The 20,879-nt window shown below is 30.5% G+C and overlaps 1 protein-coding gene across 1 annotated transcript in view; it reads left to right on the top strand.

Moving 5' to 3' along the window:
- The window catches only part of LOC117179879 (serine/threonine-protein phosphatase 5), a 40,085-nt gene extending 25,129 nt beyond the window's left edge, over positions 1–14,956 (top strand). Inside the window, exons 6-8 of the mRNA XM_033372054.1 lie at positions 4,852–5,159; positions 13,660–13,741; positions 13,832–14,956. Of these exons, the coding sequence (XP_033227945.1) occupies positions 4,852–5,159; positions 13,660–13,741; positions 13,832–13,888 (447 nt within the window). The 3' untranslated portion in view covers positions 13,889–14,956. The remainder of the gene's footprint in view (positions 1–4,851; positions 5,160–13,659; positions 13,742–13,831) is intronic.
- The last annotated feature ends 5,923 nt before the right edge of the window (positions 14,957–20,879 follow it).

Below are 20,879 nucleotides of genomic sequence, written 5' to 3'. Positions count from 1 at the left end.
TTCGCCTCGGTCTAATGAGTCAAACGCCGCCTTTAAGTCCACGAACATTGCTAATATTGCCCCTTTTTCCCTTTTAATTCTCTTATTTACTAGATAGTTCAGGACATGTATGTTGTCCATTACCCCTATTCCTTTTCTAAACCCAGTCTGATTCGGTGACTCGATCTTTTTTTGTTCAAGTTCTATCTTCAATCTCTCCGACAAAATAGTTATATGTACTTTATACAGTGTTGGCATCAACGTCACCCCCCTATAATCTTTAACCTCCTCTCCCTTGACTTTCTTTACTATTGGTATAACTACTCGTTCTTTTCATAACTCTGGCCACCCCTCTCCTCTCCATACTCTATTACACATTATCCATGCCCATTCCTCTAGTTCCTTCCCTCCACATTTCTATACTTCATTTGAATCTCATCTATACCAGGTGCCTTTCCATCCTTCATTATTCCTAAAACCTTAACTCTTTCTTCCCTTGAAATCTCCTCGTCCTCATCTCTTTCTCTACCATATTTTCCTCCCTTTATAACTTTTCTCTCTACTCCTCCTAGCAAGTCCAAAAATATTTCTTCCATTCTATCATTTCAATATCTTGGTTTACTCTTTTTCTTCTTTTTCTTTCTCTATTTACTACCTTCCATACCTCTTCTTCCGTGCTGGCCTTCTCCGCCTCTTCCTCAAACCTTTTATTCTCTTCCTCTCTCTCATTTGATAACACAACTCAGTATACTCTTTCTTTTTTTTCCTATATTCTTCCCCATTACTTTTCTCTTATCTCCACTTTCTTAATTCCTTTCTGGCGTCCTTTTTTTTTCTTTGCAGTCCTCATCCCACCCACTTCTATTCCCCCCTTTACGAACTTCATTTTTGTTTGTGCACTCTAATTCTATTTTTATTTCTCCTATCATTTTTCCCATCTCCTCGTCCACATTTCTCTCTTCCATTTTGGTATTTCTTATTTTTTCTCTAACCTGTTCTTTTCCTTCCCTTGACCAATCCCCTTTTCCAACACTTTTTACATTTGCTCCCCTTTTACTCATGTTGCTATTGCTTTTTTGCCCCTCTATTGTCACTATTAAGGGAAAGTGATCCGAATCAATATATTCACCTACCTCTAATTTCTTAACCTTCTCTCTTACCTCATCATCCACTATCACATAATCAATTACCGTTTCCCTTTCACTTCCTGAGCGTGTATATTCTCCTTTTTCATCCCCTTCTATATTTCCGTTTAAGATATACAATTCCAACTCCTCCAAGCTCTTCAACAACTTTTCTCCCTCACCATTTAGTACCTTATCTTTGGATTTTCTTCCTCTCTCTTTTCCCCTTCCCCTTCCTCCTCTGTCTCCTGTTCTCGCATTGAAATCCCCACCTATTATCAGCCTAATCCCTTCTTTATTTTCTTCAATCATTTCTTTAATCTCCTCTGCTTTCTTCTGCATATCACCGTTCACATAAATCCCCACTACCTTCCGCTTCTCTCCTCCCATCATTGCCTCTTCTACTATTAATCTTTCTTTTTGTTTTTTCCTGTCTTTCGTATCTTTCCCTGTTATACATTAATTCCTTACTCCCATCACCATTCCTCCCATTGCTCTGCCCTTTTTATTCTTCCTCTTTGCATTTTGTACTTGCCATTTGTAACCTCTTGGTAACATTCCCCTTACTCTTTCCCATCCATTTTCATCTAGCCACGTCTCCATCATTATGATTACATCCCATTGTGTCAAATTTCTCATCAACTCCCTATCCTTTCTCTCCAATCCTGCTATATTCCAGTAACAAATCATCCATTCTTCCCTACTTTCATTTCTCATCTTTTCTTCCTTCTTACTATTTCTTATTTTCCTATCTCCCGTTCCTTTCTCCTCAAGTTTCCCTGCACCTAATTTCTTACTATCTGTTCCCTTTCTTCATCCCAATCCCACCATACTCAATCTATCGTTATTCTCCCATACTTAACCCATGTTCTCTTTGCCTTTTTTCTTTCCTCTTCCGCTATTTTCCTTAATTTATACTGCATCTTCCTTTCTACCCATGTCAAATCATCCTCTATTCTCTCTGGACTACCATATAATAACCTTTTCTTTGTCATCACCTCCTTCGTATGTTCCCATTTCTTTAGTTTCACCAGTACCATTATCTCCCCTCTTCGCTCTCCCCTTCCTACATTTCGCATTTCCCCTATCTCTACCTTAGCATCAATCCTTTTTAGTACTTCGTTCACCTCTTCCTTCAGCTCCTTCCCCTCTTATCTTATACCCTTTAGCACTATGTTTAATTTTCTTTCTTCCCTCTCTTTTCTTTCTATTCTTTGTTCTATTTTTCTCAGCCTTTCCATCTCCTTATTCCCACTCTCGTCCCCATCACAATCCCCGTTCGAGCTTTCAAGTTTCTTCATCCTACCTCGCATCCCCTCTATCTTTTTATTATTATCTTCTTCCCGCTTTTATAGTTTTTGCTCCAATGACTGCATCCTCTTTTCTAACTTTTCCCTGATTTCTTCCCATTTTTTTATTTTTTTCTTAACTTCAGCCATTTTCCGCCTAATTTCCTTCTTTAATTCCTCTCCCCCTTTCTCCTGCTTTTCTTCATAAATCCCCATTACCTCTATCATGACTTCTCGAATTTCCTTTAGTCTTTCCTCTTTCATCGAAACTTCACTTTCATCTCCACTACCTTCAGCCCCCTTACTATTATCACTCTTCCCTACCAAACTCTGCTTTTCCGGCGGCGATCTAAGCATTTTCTGATATTTCACGCTCGCACCGATATCTTCCTTCTCTTCACTGATTTCCCTCTCCCCTCTCTTCCTTTTGATAAATGCTTCTATTGAACCTACGCTTTTTGCTCTTAATCTCTCCTTTTTTATAGTTTTCTTATATTTCCCCCTTGCCTTCCTTTCCTTGATCTCCTCTTTCGGCATACTGAACACTTCCTGCTCTAAATCTGTTTCTTCCGCGGAGATACTCGCTCCGCTAGCCATGAATCAAATTCAAACTTTCCCGCCTTCTATGCTTCCCTGCCTCTATCTACCGTCGCTGTCTGGTACCTGTCTCGCCTTTCTTTGTCGCTACCCAACCCTGCTACTACCAATCCTGTCACAAATCACAATCTCCAAACAAACTTCCACACAAATCTCTCTCGATTGTCCAAAATATCTACCTCCCCTTTTCAATCTCACAATCCGTCAATTAATCTCACAGATCTACACCCTTCTACACACTTCCACTATCCACTCACCTCAAATTTCACCACAATATCATAAAAACTCAGCATCAACAATTCCCACTACTTTACACTTTCATGTCGGAAAAGGAACTCTATTATTTCAGTTAAATACACCTTAATTTTAGATAAAAATTCATCTCTTTTTTTAAACAATTTTTAACTAAAAATTTAATTATTCAATATTTAGTTAAAAATGATCTTTTTTAGCTAAAAATTCATATTTTTTTGTAGAAATTATTCTTCTTGGTTGAAAAATCATTTTTGTGGTTTAAATTGTTGCAAACCAGAATTCATCACGACTTTAAAGGTCACTTTTCTAAATTTTAAAAAAAGAAAATACTTCAAGTTAGTTTTTCAATAGTTCTTTCATTAAAAAATTATTTTTTTTTTTGGTTTGAAGATTCATAATTTTAATTGAAAATGCATCTCTTCTTGGAAATGTTACCAGTTTGTTGAAAATCCAATTTTTCAACTAAGAACCTTAATTTTCCATTAGAAAATCCAACTATTTGGTTGAAACTTGTTATTTTTCATTTGAATATTGAAGTCTTTTTTTTGGAAAATTCACGTAATTTATGGGAAATTCGTCGTTTTGTAAAAAAATTAATCTCATTGTTTGAAAATTAATCTTTTCGGCAGGTATAAAATTTAACTATTCCAGTTAAAGATTTATCATTTTATTTGACAATTCATCATTTTGGTTAAAGGTTAATTTTTTAATCTGAAAATTTAGCCGTTCCATTTTTGGTGGAAAATTGTCCTTTTATAGTTCAAAATGTAACAGTTTGGATGTTAATTTGTCTTTTTAAATTGAAAATTCATTGATTTCGTTAAAAATGGACGTATATATTTTAAAAAATCGACTTTTTTAATAGAAAATGATTTTTTCTTTGAAAGATAATATCATTGTTTGAAAACTTTCTTTTCGGTTGGAAATTTAAGTGTTCCAGTTAAATATTCATCATTTTAGTTGAAGATTCATCTTTAGGGTTAGAAATAAATTTACTTGCTTCAAAAAAAAACTCTTTTGTAGGAAATTATGTTTTTTTTTTAATTTTATTATTGAAGCTTCATCATTTTAATTAACAATTGACTTCTTTCGTTGAAAAATGACCTATTTGATCAAAAACTTGTTTTTTCTTTGGATGAAAAGGAATTTTTCACCGAAAATTGAACTATTTTATTGCAAATCTGTTTCTTGTTTAGTCGAACATTGATTTTCTTAACTTAAACCTTAATTATTAAAATCTTGGTCGACAATTCATCTTTTTTAGTAAAAACTATTTTTTTTTTGGTTGTAAGATCAATTATTTCAGTTGAAGATTCCTCATTTTAGTAGGATTCCATTTTTGGTTAAAAATTGATTTTTTTCTAGTTCGAAATTTAACTATTTGGTTGGAAATTTGAAAATAAGTGTTTACGCTGTGCGACAAATGTACATTTGTTCTTTTTATTTGACCGAAAACATTGAAAAGCTAGACCGGGAATTTGAAATCGTCCTCCGAATCTTCACCCTGTTGAGATACCTGAAAAAAAAACCCTGGAATTGTCAGGGAACTTTTTTCCATGATTTGAGTAGATACCCTTAAGCTAACTGATGATTGTGTAATTGAATAGGTAATGCACGGTGGACTGTTCTCGCGAGACGACGTGACTCTGAAAGATATTCGAGAGATTGACAGGAACAGGCAACCTCCGGATGAGGGCCTCATGTGTGAGTTATTATGGTCTGACCCTCAACCACAACCAGGCAGAGCGCCGAGTAAACGTGGAGTCGGGGTGCAGTTCGGACCCGATGTGACGAGCAAATTCCTCGAGCTGAATAAACTCGAATACGTCGTCAGGAGTCACGAAGTCAAACAGGATGGCTACGAAATCGGACACGACGGAAAATGCATAACTGTATTTTCGGCTCCAAATTATTGGTAAGTTTTTAAGGTTCTTCACTTAAATTATTTCCAACTTTAATCCGTTTTCAAGTTATTTTGAAATTTAAAGGGTTTTAAAGTTCAAGTTTTTAAAAAGTACTAGGTAGAAACTGAAGTATTTGAAGGCTTTTGAGTTCTCTGGCTTTCAATTTTAAATAGGGTTTAGTCTTTTAAAATTTCAAGAATTTCAAAATATTTCAGAAAAATTCAAAGACTTAACAAACTTCAAAGATTTGAAAAGATTTCAACATTTTTAAAAGATTGCCAAGGTGAATACGAGAATAAACTAATCAAATTTCAAATATTTCAGAAGATTTGAAAGATTTCAATGATCTCAAAAATATTTCAGTTACACCATTAAGCCATTTCCCGTTCGGGGTAGGCGTGACTCACTCGGTGGGGAAAGGAGTGATGTGGGGAAGGGATAGAGAATTCTCAGATTGATCCAGAATTTTCGTGTTATTTATGTAAATAACACGTTTGTTCCGCAACACTGCTCCGACCCAGGTTGCTGATCAATTTCTCTAGCAATCACCCCAAGTGCAAATCCTGACAAAGTCGTTATGTAAGGTTCCCCACGCAGGTCTATTAGTGTCCAAGGTCTTTTGTTTCAGGCATCATTCACTCTACTGACACTCTTTTTATTAACTATTGGCCGCCATACTTTCCTATCCTGGCATACTTCTCTAGCTTCTTTTATGTCCATGCATTTTTTCATGCAGGCTCTCGTGTTTCTGTGACTTCTTATAGGTATGTTAAGCTAGCACAACACTATGAAGGTATAGAGATGTAACCTATTTCATAATTTAGGGCTAATTTGGGCCCTTGGTTCCAAATTTTTGGCTCTTTTATTAAAAAAAAAAAATAGTGTTTGCGCTAGCTTAACGTTAAGCTGGCCGAACATTGCTGTAAAACGTGCTAAAAATGATTTCACGGAAAATTCACCTCATACAATAATTTAGGGCTCATTTAGGGCTCTGGAAATATGATAATGGAAAATTAAAAAAAATTGTTTAAACAATTCTAGTAAAAATGAAGTAAACAATTTTCTTCCTTTACCCTATGTTAAGGCTCACTTGGGTCTCCATAAATATGGTATTTGAATTTTACAATAAATTGCTTAAACAATAATTTTTTAAACAAATTTGCAACAAAAAATGTTTTCTTTTTTCCTGCATAATTTCAGGCTCATTTAAGGCTCCTGAAAAATCATCGACTGAAGGTCGCGCGATATTTCCTTTGCCCTTTTTTTTTTGGTTATGCATGGTGTTGTGCCGCCTTAACGTTATAAAAAATACATAAAGAAAACAATTAAACCCATTTTTACTCCTCGCATAATTTAGGGCAATTTAGGGCAAATTTTCGAAAATAAAATATTTTCTTTTCTTTTCTCCTGCATAATTTCAGACTCATTTAAGGCCCTTGAAAAATCAGCGAACGAAAGTCGCGCGATATTTCCTTTCCCCTTTTTTTATATATGGTGTTGTGCCACCTTAACGTTATAAAAAATACATGAAGAAAACGTGCTAAAAATGATTTCACGCAAAATTCCCCTTATACAATAATTTATGGTTCCTTTAGGGCTCTGGGAACTTGATAATGAAAAATAAAAATAATTGTTTAAACAGTTTATTGTAAAATTCAAATACCATATTTATGGAGCCCCGAGTGAGCCTTAACACAGGGTAAAGGAAGAAAATTGTTTACTTCATTTTTCCTAGAATTGTTTAAACAAAAATTGTGTAAACAATTTTGTTTAATTTTCCATTATCATATTCCCAGAGCCCTAAATGAGCCCTAAATTATTGTATGATGTAAATTTTCGGTGAAATCATTTTTAGCACGTTTTACAGCAATGTTCGGCCAGCTTAACGTTAAGCTAGCACAAACACTATTTTTTTCAAAAAATAAAAGAGCCCAAAATTTAGTACCACGGGCCCAAATAAGCGTCAAATGAGCCTTAAATTATTCGAGGAGTAAAAAGGGGTTTGTTTTCTTCATGTATTTTTTATAACGTTAAGGTTATAACAACACCATATAGAAAAAAAAAGGGTAAAGGAAATATCACGCGACCTTCGGTCGATGATTTCTCAATAGCCTTGAATGAGCCTGAAATTATGCAAAAGAAAAGAAAATATTTTGTTTTGGCAAATTTGTTTAAATACAAATTGTTTAAACTTTTTTTTTAAATTTTTTAATTAATATATTCCTAGAGCCCTTAATGAGCCCTAAACTATTCTTTAAGGTGAATTTTTTGTAAAATCATTTTCATGACGTTTTACAGCAATCTTGAACTAACTTATTGTTAAGCTATTGCAAACACTATTTTTTACAAAAAATACGAGAGCCCAAATTTTTTGGACTACGGGCCCAAATTAGTCCTCAATGAGCCCTAAATTATGCGAGGAGTAAAAAAGGGTTTAATTTTTTTGTTCATCTATTTTTTATAACGTTAAGGCGGCACAACACCATAAATAACCAAAAAAAAAAGGGCAAAGGAAATATCACGCGACCTTCGGTCGATGATTTTTCAGTAGCCTTAAATGAGCCTGAAATTATGCAAGAGAAAAGAAAAGTAAATATTTTGTTTTGGCAAATTTGTTTAAAAAAATATTGTTTAAACAATTTATTGTAAAATTCAAATACCATATTTATGGAGCCCCAAGTAAGCCTTAACATAGGGTAAAGGAAGAAAATTGTTTACTTTATTTTTACTAGAATTATTTAAACAAGAATTGTTTAAACTTTTTTTTTAATTTTCCATTATCATATTCCCAGAGTCCTAAATGAGCCCTAAATTATTGTATAAGGTGAATTTTCCGTGAAATCATTTTTAGCACGTTTTACAGCAATGTTCGGCCAGCTTAATGTTAAGCTAGCGCAAACACAATTTTTTTTTTTAAATAAAAGAGCCCAAAATTTAGGACTACGGGCCCAAATTAGCCCTAAATCATGAAATAGGTTACATCTCTATACCTTCATAGTGTTGTGCCAGCTTAATATACCTACTTCTTATGTCTCTTCTAACTAGGGACTCATTCACGCATTCTATCCATTCTTTGTGCGGTCTACCTCTGGGCACGCTGCCATTTACTTTACCTTGATACACTTGTTTCGTTAGTCGTTCATTTGGCATTCTCTCAACATGCGCGAACCATCTTAACCGATTTCTTTCCCATGTGTCTATCAACGTCTCTTCTGCACCAAATTCTTGAAGAATAATCTCGTTACTCACTTTGTCCATCAGAGATTTCCCACATATTATGCGCACGAATTTCATGTCAATTGCATTAACTTTACTCTTATCTTTTTCTTGAAAGGTCCATGTCTCGCTACGGTGTAGTAAAGTCGGTACGAATATTGAGTTATATGTATTGCCAATTTAGCTTTATTTGATTTATTTTTACTTCTAATAAGGGTTTCTGCTCTACCAATAACCTTCTTACCTTCGTTTATGCGTCTATCTAATTCCTCATCTATCTTCCCGTCCCTAGTAAATAAGCTACCAAGGTATACGAACTTAACAACTTGTTCAATTCTCTCATAATTTAATACAATATTGCACAGTGTTTTCTCACTCTTTCCTTCGATCACCATAGTTTTTGTTTTATTTTCATTAATTTTGAGGTCCATGCTCTTCATTCTTGCATCTAGTTTATTCAACATTCTTTGTAGGTTTTCGATAGACTCTGCCATAACAACCTTATCATCTGCGAACGCTAACCCACGCACCCTTTCTGTTTCGAGATCCACACCCTCTTCGTCGAAAAGAGCCATTCTTAAACACTTGTCCATAAATCATATAAATAACCATGAAGACATAACGCATCCTTGTCTAACTCTTTGAATAATATCGAAGGAGTCACTCAATTTCCCATTCACCCTTACACTCGCTTTGCTACCCGTATATATTGTTTTTATAGCTTGTAGGAGTCATCAATTGACTCCATACTCTTTCAGGACTTCCCAAAGTTTACTTCTATCTACCTTGTCAAAAGCTTTTTCTAGGTCAATAAATGCACAGAAAACTTTTTTTCCTATTCTCAAACTTTTTTCTGTTATTTGCCTTAAGCTAAATATTTGATCCGTACATGACCTTCCTGGCATAAACCCACTTTGGACTTCCCAAATCTTTGCTTCTGTTATTTTCATTACCCTACGAATAAGTATTTTTGAATATATTTTACTTACCGTGCTTAATAAGCTAATCCCTCTGTAATTATTGCAGTCGCTTTTATCACCCTTTCTCTTGTATATTGGTACGATAATCGCTTTTTTCCAATCGTCTGGGACGTCTCCCATCTCGAAACATAAATTTATCAATTCGCACAGTCTATGTGGTATGCACTCGCCACCGTGTTTAAGCATTTCAGCGTTAATACCTTCTACCCCGGTAGCCTTACCGTTTTTCAAGTTCTTAATTATTTCCCTAACCTCAGTGACACAGACATTCTCAATTGAGTTTTCTATCGCATCGTGTTCAACATCGCAGTTGTGGTATCCTATAGCTTCATCTCCGAATTGTCTCCTAAATAGTCTCTGAAAGCCTCTAGTATTCCGTCTGTATCATATACCATTTCCCCCCTACTATTTCTCATGTTGACAAATTCTATACTTTTGTTTCCTTTCATTTAGTGGTTTCAAAAAATTTCAAAGATTTCTAAAATGCACAAAGATTATAAAGAATTTTAATAATTTCAAAAGATTTCAAAATATCTCGAAAAATTTTTAAAAATTCCAAAAGATATTTAAAGATTTCACTTTTTTCCGTTAGGAAAATCTTTGTGCCAAGTTAGTAATTTTAAAGAACTTAACCTTAAAAATATATAAATAAATACAATGTATATAAATAAATTAAACTTAAGGGCGTGACACAACTAAATACCTATATTATCGACCTCACTTTATCAGTTCACTGAATGTTTTTTTGAACCTAAGAACTTTTTTTGTAAATAAAATATCGAGCTGAAACTTTGGAAAATGTATTAGAGTACAATAACGTACATTTAGGTACTGCATTTTGGTACGAACTTCACTGAAAATTATTTTATCTTTTTTCTGAACCTCGACATTTTTTGAACGTTCGAACTTTTTTTATACATAAAATATCGGTCTCAAACTTTGAGAAATGCAAGAGCCGAAAGAAAACTACGTTTAAGTACAAATCTTAATAGTAAAAGATGTAAAAAAAAAATTTCAAATATCAATTCCATCGGCATCAACCGGTAACGTTGTACACGAAAATACAAACCCTGGCGGCCACACACGAGGCTCTACAGGGTTCGTATTTTCGTATACAACGTTACCGACTGATGCCGGTGGAATTGATAGTTGAAATTTTTTTGTTACATTTATTATTATTAAGCTTTGTACTTAAACGTAGTTTTCTTTCGGCTCTTGCATTTCTCAAAGTTTGAGACCGATATTTTATGTATAAAAAAAGCTCGAATGTTTAAAAATTGTCGAGGTTCAGAAAAAAGATGAAATAATTTTCAGTGAAGTTCCTACCAAAATGCAGTACCTAAACGTACTTTATTGTACTCTAATACATTTTCCAAAGTTTCAGCTCGATATTTTATTTACAAAAAAGTTTCTTAGGTTCAAAAAAACATTCAGTGAACTGATAAAGTGAAGTCGGTAATATAGGTATTTAGCTGTGTCACATGCCCTTAATCAAATCAAATTTGAAAATATTTCCATGATTTTAGAAAGATTTTATGGATTTCAAAGTTAACAAATATATGATAGATTTCAAAGTTTTCAATAAATTTCACAAAAATTTCAAAAGTCAGGATAAGATTTTATAAAGATTTCAAAGACACCAAAATATTTTAAAATAATAACAAAAATTTCAAAGAGTTTTAGAGATAGCACGAATTTTTTAAATATTTGAATGATTTCACAAATATTTAAACAGCTTTCACAAAATTTTAAAATATTTAATTGGTTTCAAAAATATTTCAAAATATGTCAGAGTTCGAAGATTTCACAAACATTACGAATATGTTGCAAAGATTTCAAAATATTGCAGAAAATTTTTAAATTTTATAAATTACACTAAGATTTGAAAAGATTTCAATGTTTTCATAATAATAATTTGACAAAGATTTCACATATTCCTCAAGATGTCATGAAGATTTCAAAGATTTCTAACACTCCAAAAGAATTCAAAATGTTTCAGAAGATTGAAAAGATTTTGCAAAGATTTCAATTTTTTTAAGATTTCAGAAGATTTCACAAAGATTTGCTTCAGACCAATCTTTGTACCGATGTGGATATCGTTAATAAACTTAATCAAATTTCAAAAGATTTTCAAGATTCGACAAAGGTTTTATGAATTTCAACAAATATCACAGTTTTCAACACATTTCACAAAAATTTTAAAACATTTCACAAAGATTTAAAAAAACAGCAAAAGATTTCAAATATTTCAAACATTTCAAAAGATAAAAAAAAATGTTCATGATTTCACAACGATTTTATGGACTTCAAAAGATATCGCAGTTCAAGAATATTTGATAAATTTCAAATTGTTTAATAAATTTCACAAAAATTTCAAAAGCCAGCAAAAGATTTCATAAAGATTAAAAAAAATGTCCATGATTTCGGCAAGATTTTACGGATTGCAAAAGATATCAAAGTTCAAGAATATTTGAAAGATTTCAAATGTATCAACAAATTTCACAGTAACTGCAAAAGCCAGCAAAAGATTTCAGAAAGAATTCAAAGATTTCAGACTCCAGAAGATTTAAAAATATTTCCAATATTTCGCCCAAATTTTACAAGGTTTTTAAAGTTTTCACAAATTTTTTAAGTATTTGAATCATTTGAAAAATATTTCGATAATTGCACAAAGTTTTTATGGATTTCAAAGCTTTTACAAAGATTTCAACAAATTTTAGAGTATTTCAAAAGATTTCACATAGATTCGAAAAATTTCACAGACATGAAAATTATTTCACATCGTTTAAAAATATTTCAATGATTTCACAAATATTTCAAAAAATGCCCAGGAGTTCACAAAGATTTCATAACAATTTTAAAAGATTTGAAAAGTTTTAGAAAGATTTCACAATATTTTAGAATATTTAAATTATTTCGGAATTATTTCGAAACATATTAAAGAGTTCAAAGATTTCAAAATATTTAACAAAGATTTTAAAAATTTCATAGAAATTAAAAATATTTCACATAGTTTTGAAAAATTTTACAAATATTTCAAAACATGTCAAATACTTCACAAAGATTTCAGAAAATATCACAAAGCTTTACTTTTGGCAAGTCTCTGTACCAAGGCGAATGCCGTTAATAAACTAATTCAAATTTTAAGGATTTCACTAAAGATTTCACAAAGATTTCAAAAGTTTTGAAAAGATTTTAGAAAGTTTTAGAATATTAAAATTCTTTTACAATTATTTCAAAACATGTCAGAGTTTTAAGATTTCACAAAAGTGTCGAAGATTTCAAATGATGTCACAAAGATTTAAAAGATTTCACAGACATTACAAATATTTTGTACAGATTTTACAAAGATTGCAAAATACAGCAAAATATTTCAATGATTGCACAAAGTTTTCAAAGATTTGAAAAGATTTCACATAGTGTAAAAATATTTCAATGATTTCACGAATATTTCAAAATATGCTAAACAGTTCAAAAAGATTTCAAAAAATTTCACAAAGCTCTGCTTTCGGAAAATCTCTGTACCAAGGTGAATACCGTTAATAAACTAAATCAAATTTTAATGATTTCACAAAGATTTGAAAAGTTTCAGAAAGATTTCACAATATTTTAGAATATTTAAATTATTTCGCAATTATTTCGAAACATATCAAAGATTTCACAAAAGTGTCGAAGATTTAAAAATATTTAACAAAGATTTAACAAAATTTTACAGGCATTAAAAATATTTCACAAATATTTCTAAACATGCCAAATATTTCAAAAGATTTCAGAAAATGTCACAAAGCTTTACTTTCGGCAAATTTCTGTACCAAGGTGAATACCGCTAATAAACTAAATCAAAAATTTCAATAATTTCGCAAAGATTTCAAAAGTTTTTAAAAGGTGTTTACAGTTTTATAATATTTAAATTATTTCACATTTATTTCGAAACATGTCAGAGAGTTTAAAAATTTCACAAAAGTGTCGAAGATTTCAAAAGACGTCACAAAGATTTAAAAGATTTCTCAGATATTAAAAATATTTCGTAATGATTTTACAAAGATTTCAAAATACAGAAAAATATTTCAATGATAGCACAAAGATTTCAAGGATTTGAAAACATTTCACATAGTTTAAAAATATTTTCATAATTTCACAAATATTTAAAAACATGCCAAAGAGTTGACAAAGATTTCACAAAGCTTTGCTTTCGGAAAATCTCTATATCAAGGTGAATGCCGTTAATAAACTAAATCAAATTTCAATGATTTCACAAAGATTTCAAAAGATTTCAAGTAGGCTAATGAAATTGCTAATGAACCATTTTTTTCAGTGATACAATGGGTAACCAAGGTGCCTTCATCACCCTTACCGGCAAAGACATGAAACCCAAATTTACATCGTACGAGGCGGTAGTAAGTATTTATAAATTTTCCAACAAGCCAACCTTCCAAAAACCAAGATGGAAAAAAGCACTATTAATTATCCTCTTATTTTATTTTCAGCCGCATCCCAACGTAAGGCCAATGGCGTACGCCAACTCTCTACTAAAGTTCATGTAGTAGCCAATAGCAGCCTAGGGACATGATTGCTAAATAAATGGGAAAGAATAACAGAATACAGGTAGCGCAATCAAAGTGTGTTTGTAATATATTTGATTCCGACTACTCGGAGAAGATAGGGTGCACTTAGACTTCTCTGAATCACTAATTATTGTACTCTCACGGCAAAAACCCGAACGATGACGATTGTACCATAATTTAAAAATGCATCATACAACTGGGTACAAAAAACAAAAACAAAACACAAACAAACAAAGAAAGGGAAAACCATTTTTGTTGAACTTGTCAGCATTTTTCAACTGCACTGAGATCATAGATTTTGTAAATCTCTTATGTACATTTAGTACTGATTATTATTATCATTATAACTTGAGTATCCACGAGAGAAGTAGAGCTTGTGCTAATTTAGGTAGTGATTAATTAACACAATGCGAAAAGCCAGAGTCTATAGAACTCTTGTGAATCAGGACTCGATCCTTGAAGATGGGAAAAGTGGTCTCAAAAATCTCAGAAGAAGAAGAAGAAGAAGACATTTTCTAGTAGCATTGCTATGTGAATGAAGAAAAATTGCTGAGAGATACCAATTTCCTTTCGCTCTTTAATGGTCAGTGGTGATTCAGTTTGATATTTGTAGAAGTCTTGAATACAAATCTTAATAATGCGGTATAGTATGAGCATGTAGTACAATTTACAATAAACCCGCTGGACACTTATGCCACGTTATTTGTGGCTAATTTTATACAAGACTAGTGTGATCAGCGGGGTCATTTTCATTCGACTTTTTTTTTATTTGTTAATGAATAAATGACGTTTATAATGTAAACAAAACTCGAGATTCTGTGCTGGCTCTCCAGAATGAATTTTTTTTAATTCAACGTGCATAAACCAAAAGCATTCTTTTAGGAACTATTTTGTAACCAACTGCGTGATTTTCTTTCTTTTACGACTGAATTTAATTACGAGAATTGTATTTGATCTCTGCCAAATGAAGAAATTGTCCTATTGCTAAATTATTAATTTGGAGATATTATCAGCGAATTGAAATACACTCAGATTTTTTCGTTAATTTATTTTATGTTCCCTTTTATCTTTATGATTCTGGAAAACCCGGGAAATGGCAGTGGATTTTGTTTTAAGCCGAAGGATTTCTTGAGAGCGTGCTTTTTTTTAAGATTTAGGTTTTATATAAGTGGCTTCAACTTTTTAGTTTAAAATTAGTTGTTTTTGTTGGAAATTAGTTTTTCAACTGAAAATTTAACTATCCTAGTTTTTTATTGATTTTTTTTATTTGAAAATTCAACTATTTGATTTAACATTTGGGTTAAAATATCTCAAGTGTGCCATTTTTAAATCAATAGCTCTATTTTCAATCAGTTTAGACAGTTTTCGATTTGTTTTGGTATTAAAATAACTCCCGTAAAATATTTTTTCAAAAAAGTATTTTTTTTTAAAGTTATTAACAATAATGTAGAACATTTGAAAGAATTCTTACATGTTCCAGTAGATTCTACAATCTCTTTTCAATGTGACATGAATTTCTAATCTAGTGGTTCAACTTTCTACCTGGTATAGTTAATTTTTTGATCAAAAATATTAATATTCCACCAAGAACATTAATTTTCTACTAAAAAGGATGAATTTTCAACAGAATAGATCTATTATCAACTCAAAAAGTCGATTTTCAAACAAAAGTTGAATGGTTAGGTTTTCACTGAAAAAAATTAATTAAGAAAATAATATTATTATCAGAATATTTAACTTTTCCACAAAATAGATGAATATTTAATTAAAAGAATGAAGCATCATTAAAAAAACTTGAATTTTTTTTATAAAGTGGATTAACATTAAACCAAAGAACAGGGAAACAATTGGGTAATCAATTATTTTGAATAAAATTATTGTGGGTATCATATTAAATACAATATGAAACGAATTTTAAACTGAAATGATAAATTTTGATGAAAAAATGCATTTTCAATCAAGCGGTTCAACTTTCTACCAGGTGGTTTAATTTTCAATTAAGCATAAATAAATTTTTAACTAAAGAAATGAATCTTCAAACAAAATTATTGTTTTCAAGAGAGTGGTTAAGTATTCAATCAAGTAGTTGAATGTTAAATCAGAATATGTGAATTTAAAAAAAAGGAATAGTCACATTATCATGGAAAAGATTAGTTTTTGATAAAAAAAAAAAATCAACCAAAAAATTAATTTTTCCAGCAAAAAGATGAATTTTCAGCTTAACTAATGAAGCACGGTGTGCTTGAAGGCCGGCTAAGTTTGAGTAAAATGGATCCAAAATTTGCTAACGCAGAAAGTTTCTACATCGTTTCGATATTAAAAATCAGTTGAATTTAAAATTCTAGCTGCTCCCTTTCGGGAGTTATGCGCATTTTTAGATTTTTACATAACAACCTATACTCACTAAAGCTTTAGTGGTCGCATAGTCTAATCTATTAAGTATACTAAATTTCATCTTAGATCTGAAGTTATAAAGTTTATAAGAAACGAGTCATTTCAACCAATAATTTAGCTTTTTCTATTAAAATTTTATATATTTTATTTGAACGCTCTCCGAATAATGCCGCTTTTTTTAACTTCACCACTTTTTAATTAGTCAAACGAATACCAAAATTTAAAATGCAAGTAAACGGTGATTTAAAATTATCATTTTGGTACTTTTTACATAAATATATACATAAATGAGTTTTACTATCGCCAGGTGGCGTATAGAAAACACAACCCGTCCGTATCGAAATGCGGAAAAAATTGATTTTTATTTTCTTACGCCAATCGATAGTTTCGAAGTTACTCTTTTATTTCCAATAATCAGAATTTTTAAAAGTTTATTACTCTTCTTGTTATTAAGCTACAAACAAAATAGACTAGACAAAAGAAGAGGCTTCGCATCTGATCCTCACATCAATGAATTAAATAAAGCTTTGAAAAGCATCGACAAATTCTCTGAAACACTCAAAATTCGCATCATTCTGACACATGTTAAAGTTTACCCTTTATAGGAAATAATAGTGGTTTAGGGTATTGGACAGTGCAAAACGGAGAATCTATACATCGCGATTTTTTTTAATTCTGGGCACATTACAAGGTAACACAATGATAAACCACAAATTATATTCAACACAGCTATTAAAAGCAGTAATAGAATTTTCTTTGCTTCGCCTATAATTTTGAACATTATTTACTAATAGATTTTTTTTAATATTATTAAAAGCTCTGTTATTGTATTTATGAATACCAGTAAATTTATAATTACTTAGAAAAAATAAATACAAAAGTAAATAATATTTTTTAAAATTAAAAAGAAAAAAAAGGGGCCATACAGCCACTGCTTCCCTGTTGTTGGCCCTAGGTTCGGCTAAAAGTGGTAAATAATTGTTATAAATACAGAATAAATAATACAAACTTGTATTCAAAATAATTTGGAAAAAAGTAATCTTTGAAAATCATTGTATTTCCTAAACTAGAATACGCAAATTTGGCACGGTTGGTTCCCGGTAATAAGCGTTGAATTAAAAAAATCAAGAATTTGTATTCCTATGAATACGCGATTTTTCCTCCGTCTAAAAATCATCCAAACAGAAAATGTACAAATCCTATTCCTCTCAATCGGCTTGGTAAAATTTAACGAAAGCATTTATTTAACCTATTTTTCATTATTAAATCTTTTTCTAACTTATAAATTCGAAAAATATTCAAATTTATATTTATTTATATTTTAATAATTTATTTAAACGTCTTAAAAAATGCATCAAAGAAATCTGAGATATCTTATTCTTATAATGACATTTTAGACAGATGGAAAAAACGCGCATTCAAAATAATAGAATAATCTTCAGTTTTACGCTGAAATCTGAAAATATTCATTTTTCTCTATTCAACGTTTATTACCGGGTTGTTACGTGAAAATACAAAAATGCGCATAACTCGCGAAAGGGAGCAGCTAGGATTTTAAATTCAACTGATTTCTAATGTCCAAACAAAGTGTAGTGAAGTTTTCAACCAAGAAGATTAATTTTCTACAAAAAAGTATTTTTTTAACAAGTCGGTTCAAACATTCAACCTAGTACTTGAATTTCAAACGAAAAAAGATGAATTTTTGATTAACCAAATTTAGTAGTTGGTATTTAAAATAATGGAGATTTTTTATTTAAATACCGACTACTAAATTTTTTAATTGAAAATTCATCTTTTTTGGTTTACAATTAAACTATTAGGTTAAATGTTTGAACCGATTTGTTAAAAAATATTTTTTTTGTAGAAAATTAATCTTCTTGGTCGTAAATTTCACTATACTTTGTTGAAGATTAAACTATCGCGTTCGAACGTGCTCGACCAGCGTTGGAGGTCAAAGCACAGTCTATTTTTAAGTTTAATTATTTTTAATTGTTTAAAACAAACGATTATTGAAACAATAAAAAAATGTTTTTTACTACCGAACAATTTTTAGCGTAAAAGGTGAAAGTATACTTCGTAACAACAGTTTTCATAACTCAATTATTGAATATCGATGAACCGTTCGCGAGTAATCCATTTTTGAAAAAAAATGATAAAAAAACTTTGATTGTTAATAACTTTTAAAAACATAAATTTTTTGCAAAAATATTTTAGGGGAGTTATTTTGATATAAATATGAATCGAAAACTGTATACATCGATTGAAAATAGAACTATCGTTTTAAAAGTGGCACACTTGAGATATTTTGACCCATTTTAGTTGAAAATTTGTCATTATCTTGACTGAAAAATCTTTCTTAGTTGAAAAATAAGCTCTTGTTAAATATACCTCTTTTTGGTTAAGAATTAGCCGAGAATTCATGTTTTTTGGTTCAAAATTCAACTACTTATTTGAAAAATAAACTCGTTTGGATAACATTTTTTGGATTAATTATTATTATATCAAATTAATAAAATTAAAAACTTGTTTTCTTTGTTGTGTATTTAAAAAAAAGTGATCCAATTTTTGTGTGAAAACAATTATGGGGATTTACGCTGGACGGAGTCGGGTTAATTGAAAATTCACCCTTTTGGTTTAAAATTCTATAATTCCAGTCGAAGTTTTATCATTTTATTTCAAAATTCATCACGAGTGGAAATTTATTTATATTGTTGAAAGTTCTTTTATTATTTTTTTTTAAATTTTAATCTTCTTAACTGAAAATTGTATTATTCCATTTTTTAAGAACTGTATATTTTTAGTAGAAAATTCAACAATTTGGTTCAAAATTGATCTTTTTTGGTTGAAACTTCTTCTAGGGTTAAAAATTGAGTTATTTTGTTGAAAATTCGTTCTTTTTTAGTGGAAAACTAGTTTTTTTAGCTTAAAATTGAATTAATCTAGTTCAATATTCCATCATTTTTGTTAGAAATGCATGTATTTCGTCGAATATTAATTTTTTAACTATAAATTGAACTATCCAATTTTTAACTGTAAATTGAACTATCCAATTTTAACTGTATATTGAACGATCTTTTTATCCGAAAATTTACCTATTTAAGTTTTGGTTAAAAGTGTATATTTTTAAATAGAATAATTTGATCAATCTATTTAATAGATTGATCAAATTACCACAAATTTCCGGAAATTTATGAACATTGCCGCAAATTTAAAGACATTTTTTTATTTAATTTTGAGTAATTTATCTTAAGTTACCATAAATTACCAACAAATTTCAAAAAATTCCGGAAATTTGTAAAAAAATGTTTAAAGTGGAATTTTGGGTAATTTATGATAATTTACATGTAAAATGACCATAAATGAACGAAAATTTGCGAAAAATTATCAAAATGTTTGAGATTGAATTTTGGGTAATTTATGATAAGTTTTCATATTGAGCTGCAAAATTGCCGTAAATGACCGAAAATTTCAATTAATTTCCGGAAATTTAAAGACATTTTCTAATTCAATTTTAGGCAACTTATGGTAAGTTACCATAAATTACCGAAAAAATTCCGGAAACTTATAAAAACGTTTAAAGTTGAATTTTAGGTAGTTTATTGTAATTTACCTATGAAATTACCATAAATGACCGAAAATTTACATAAATTTCTAAAAAATGTTAAAAATTGAACTTAGGGTAACTTATGATTACCTGTAATATTACCATAAATTACCAAAAATATCATACATTTTTAGAAATTTATAAAAATGTTTAAAGTGGAATTTTGGGTAATTTATGGCAATTTATATGTAAAATTACCATAAATGGCCGAAAATTTCTGGTAATTTATAAAAATGTTTAAAAATTGGATTTGGGGTAATTTATAATAAGTTTCCATATGGAGATGCAAAATTACCATAAATGACCGAAAATTTCCGGAAATTTATAGATGTTTAAATTGAATTTTGACTAATTTATGATAAGTTTCCATATTTAACTGTAAAATTACCATAAATGGTCGCAAATTTCCAGAAATTTCCGGAGATATATAAATTGAATTTTTGGTAATTTATGGTAAGTTACCATAAATTATCAAAAATTACATAAATTTCCAGAAACTTATAATGTTTTAAGTTGAATTTTAGGTAGTTTACGGTAATTTACCTACTAAATTACCATGAATGACCGAAAATTTCCATAAATTTCCGAAAATTTTTTAAAATGTTTGATTTTCAATTTTGGGTAATTTATAAGTTTCCATATTTACATGTAAAATTACCATAAATCGCCGAAAATTTCCATAGATTTTCACAGATGTTTAGACATTCATAAATTGAGTTTTTGGCAATTTATGTTAAATTACCATAAATTACACTTATAATTACCATAAATCATGCTTCCTTTATTTAAAATCTAATATGAGCTGAATTCATGACTGTATTTCGAGAAATGTCAGAAATCATCTATTTGTTATAAAATATCGCATGCGCCAAGGGAGAGAGGGGATTTTTTGCATTTTGGATGCCTTCAAATAAGCCTTGGATTGGTTTTCGATGGAACGAAACGTAAACAGTGAGGACCGCCTGACTCCTT

Source organism: Belonocnema kinseyi, chromosome 9, assembly GCF_010883055.1.
Source record: "Belonocnema kinseyi isolate 2016_QV_RU_SX_M_011 chromosome 9, B_treatae_v1, whole genome shotgun sequence".
Taxonomy (NCBI): Eukaryota; Metazoa; Arthropoda; class Insecta; order Hymenoptera; family Cynipidae; genus Belonocnema; species Belonocnema kinseyi.
Note: the sequence above shows the minus strand (reverse complement) of the source record. Positions and strands in the feature narration are given on the sequence as shown.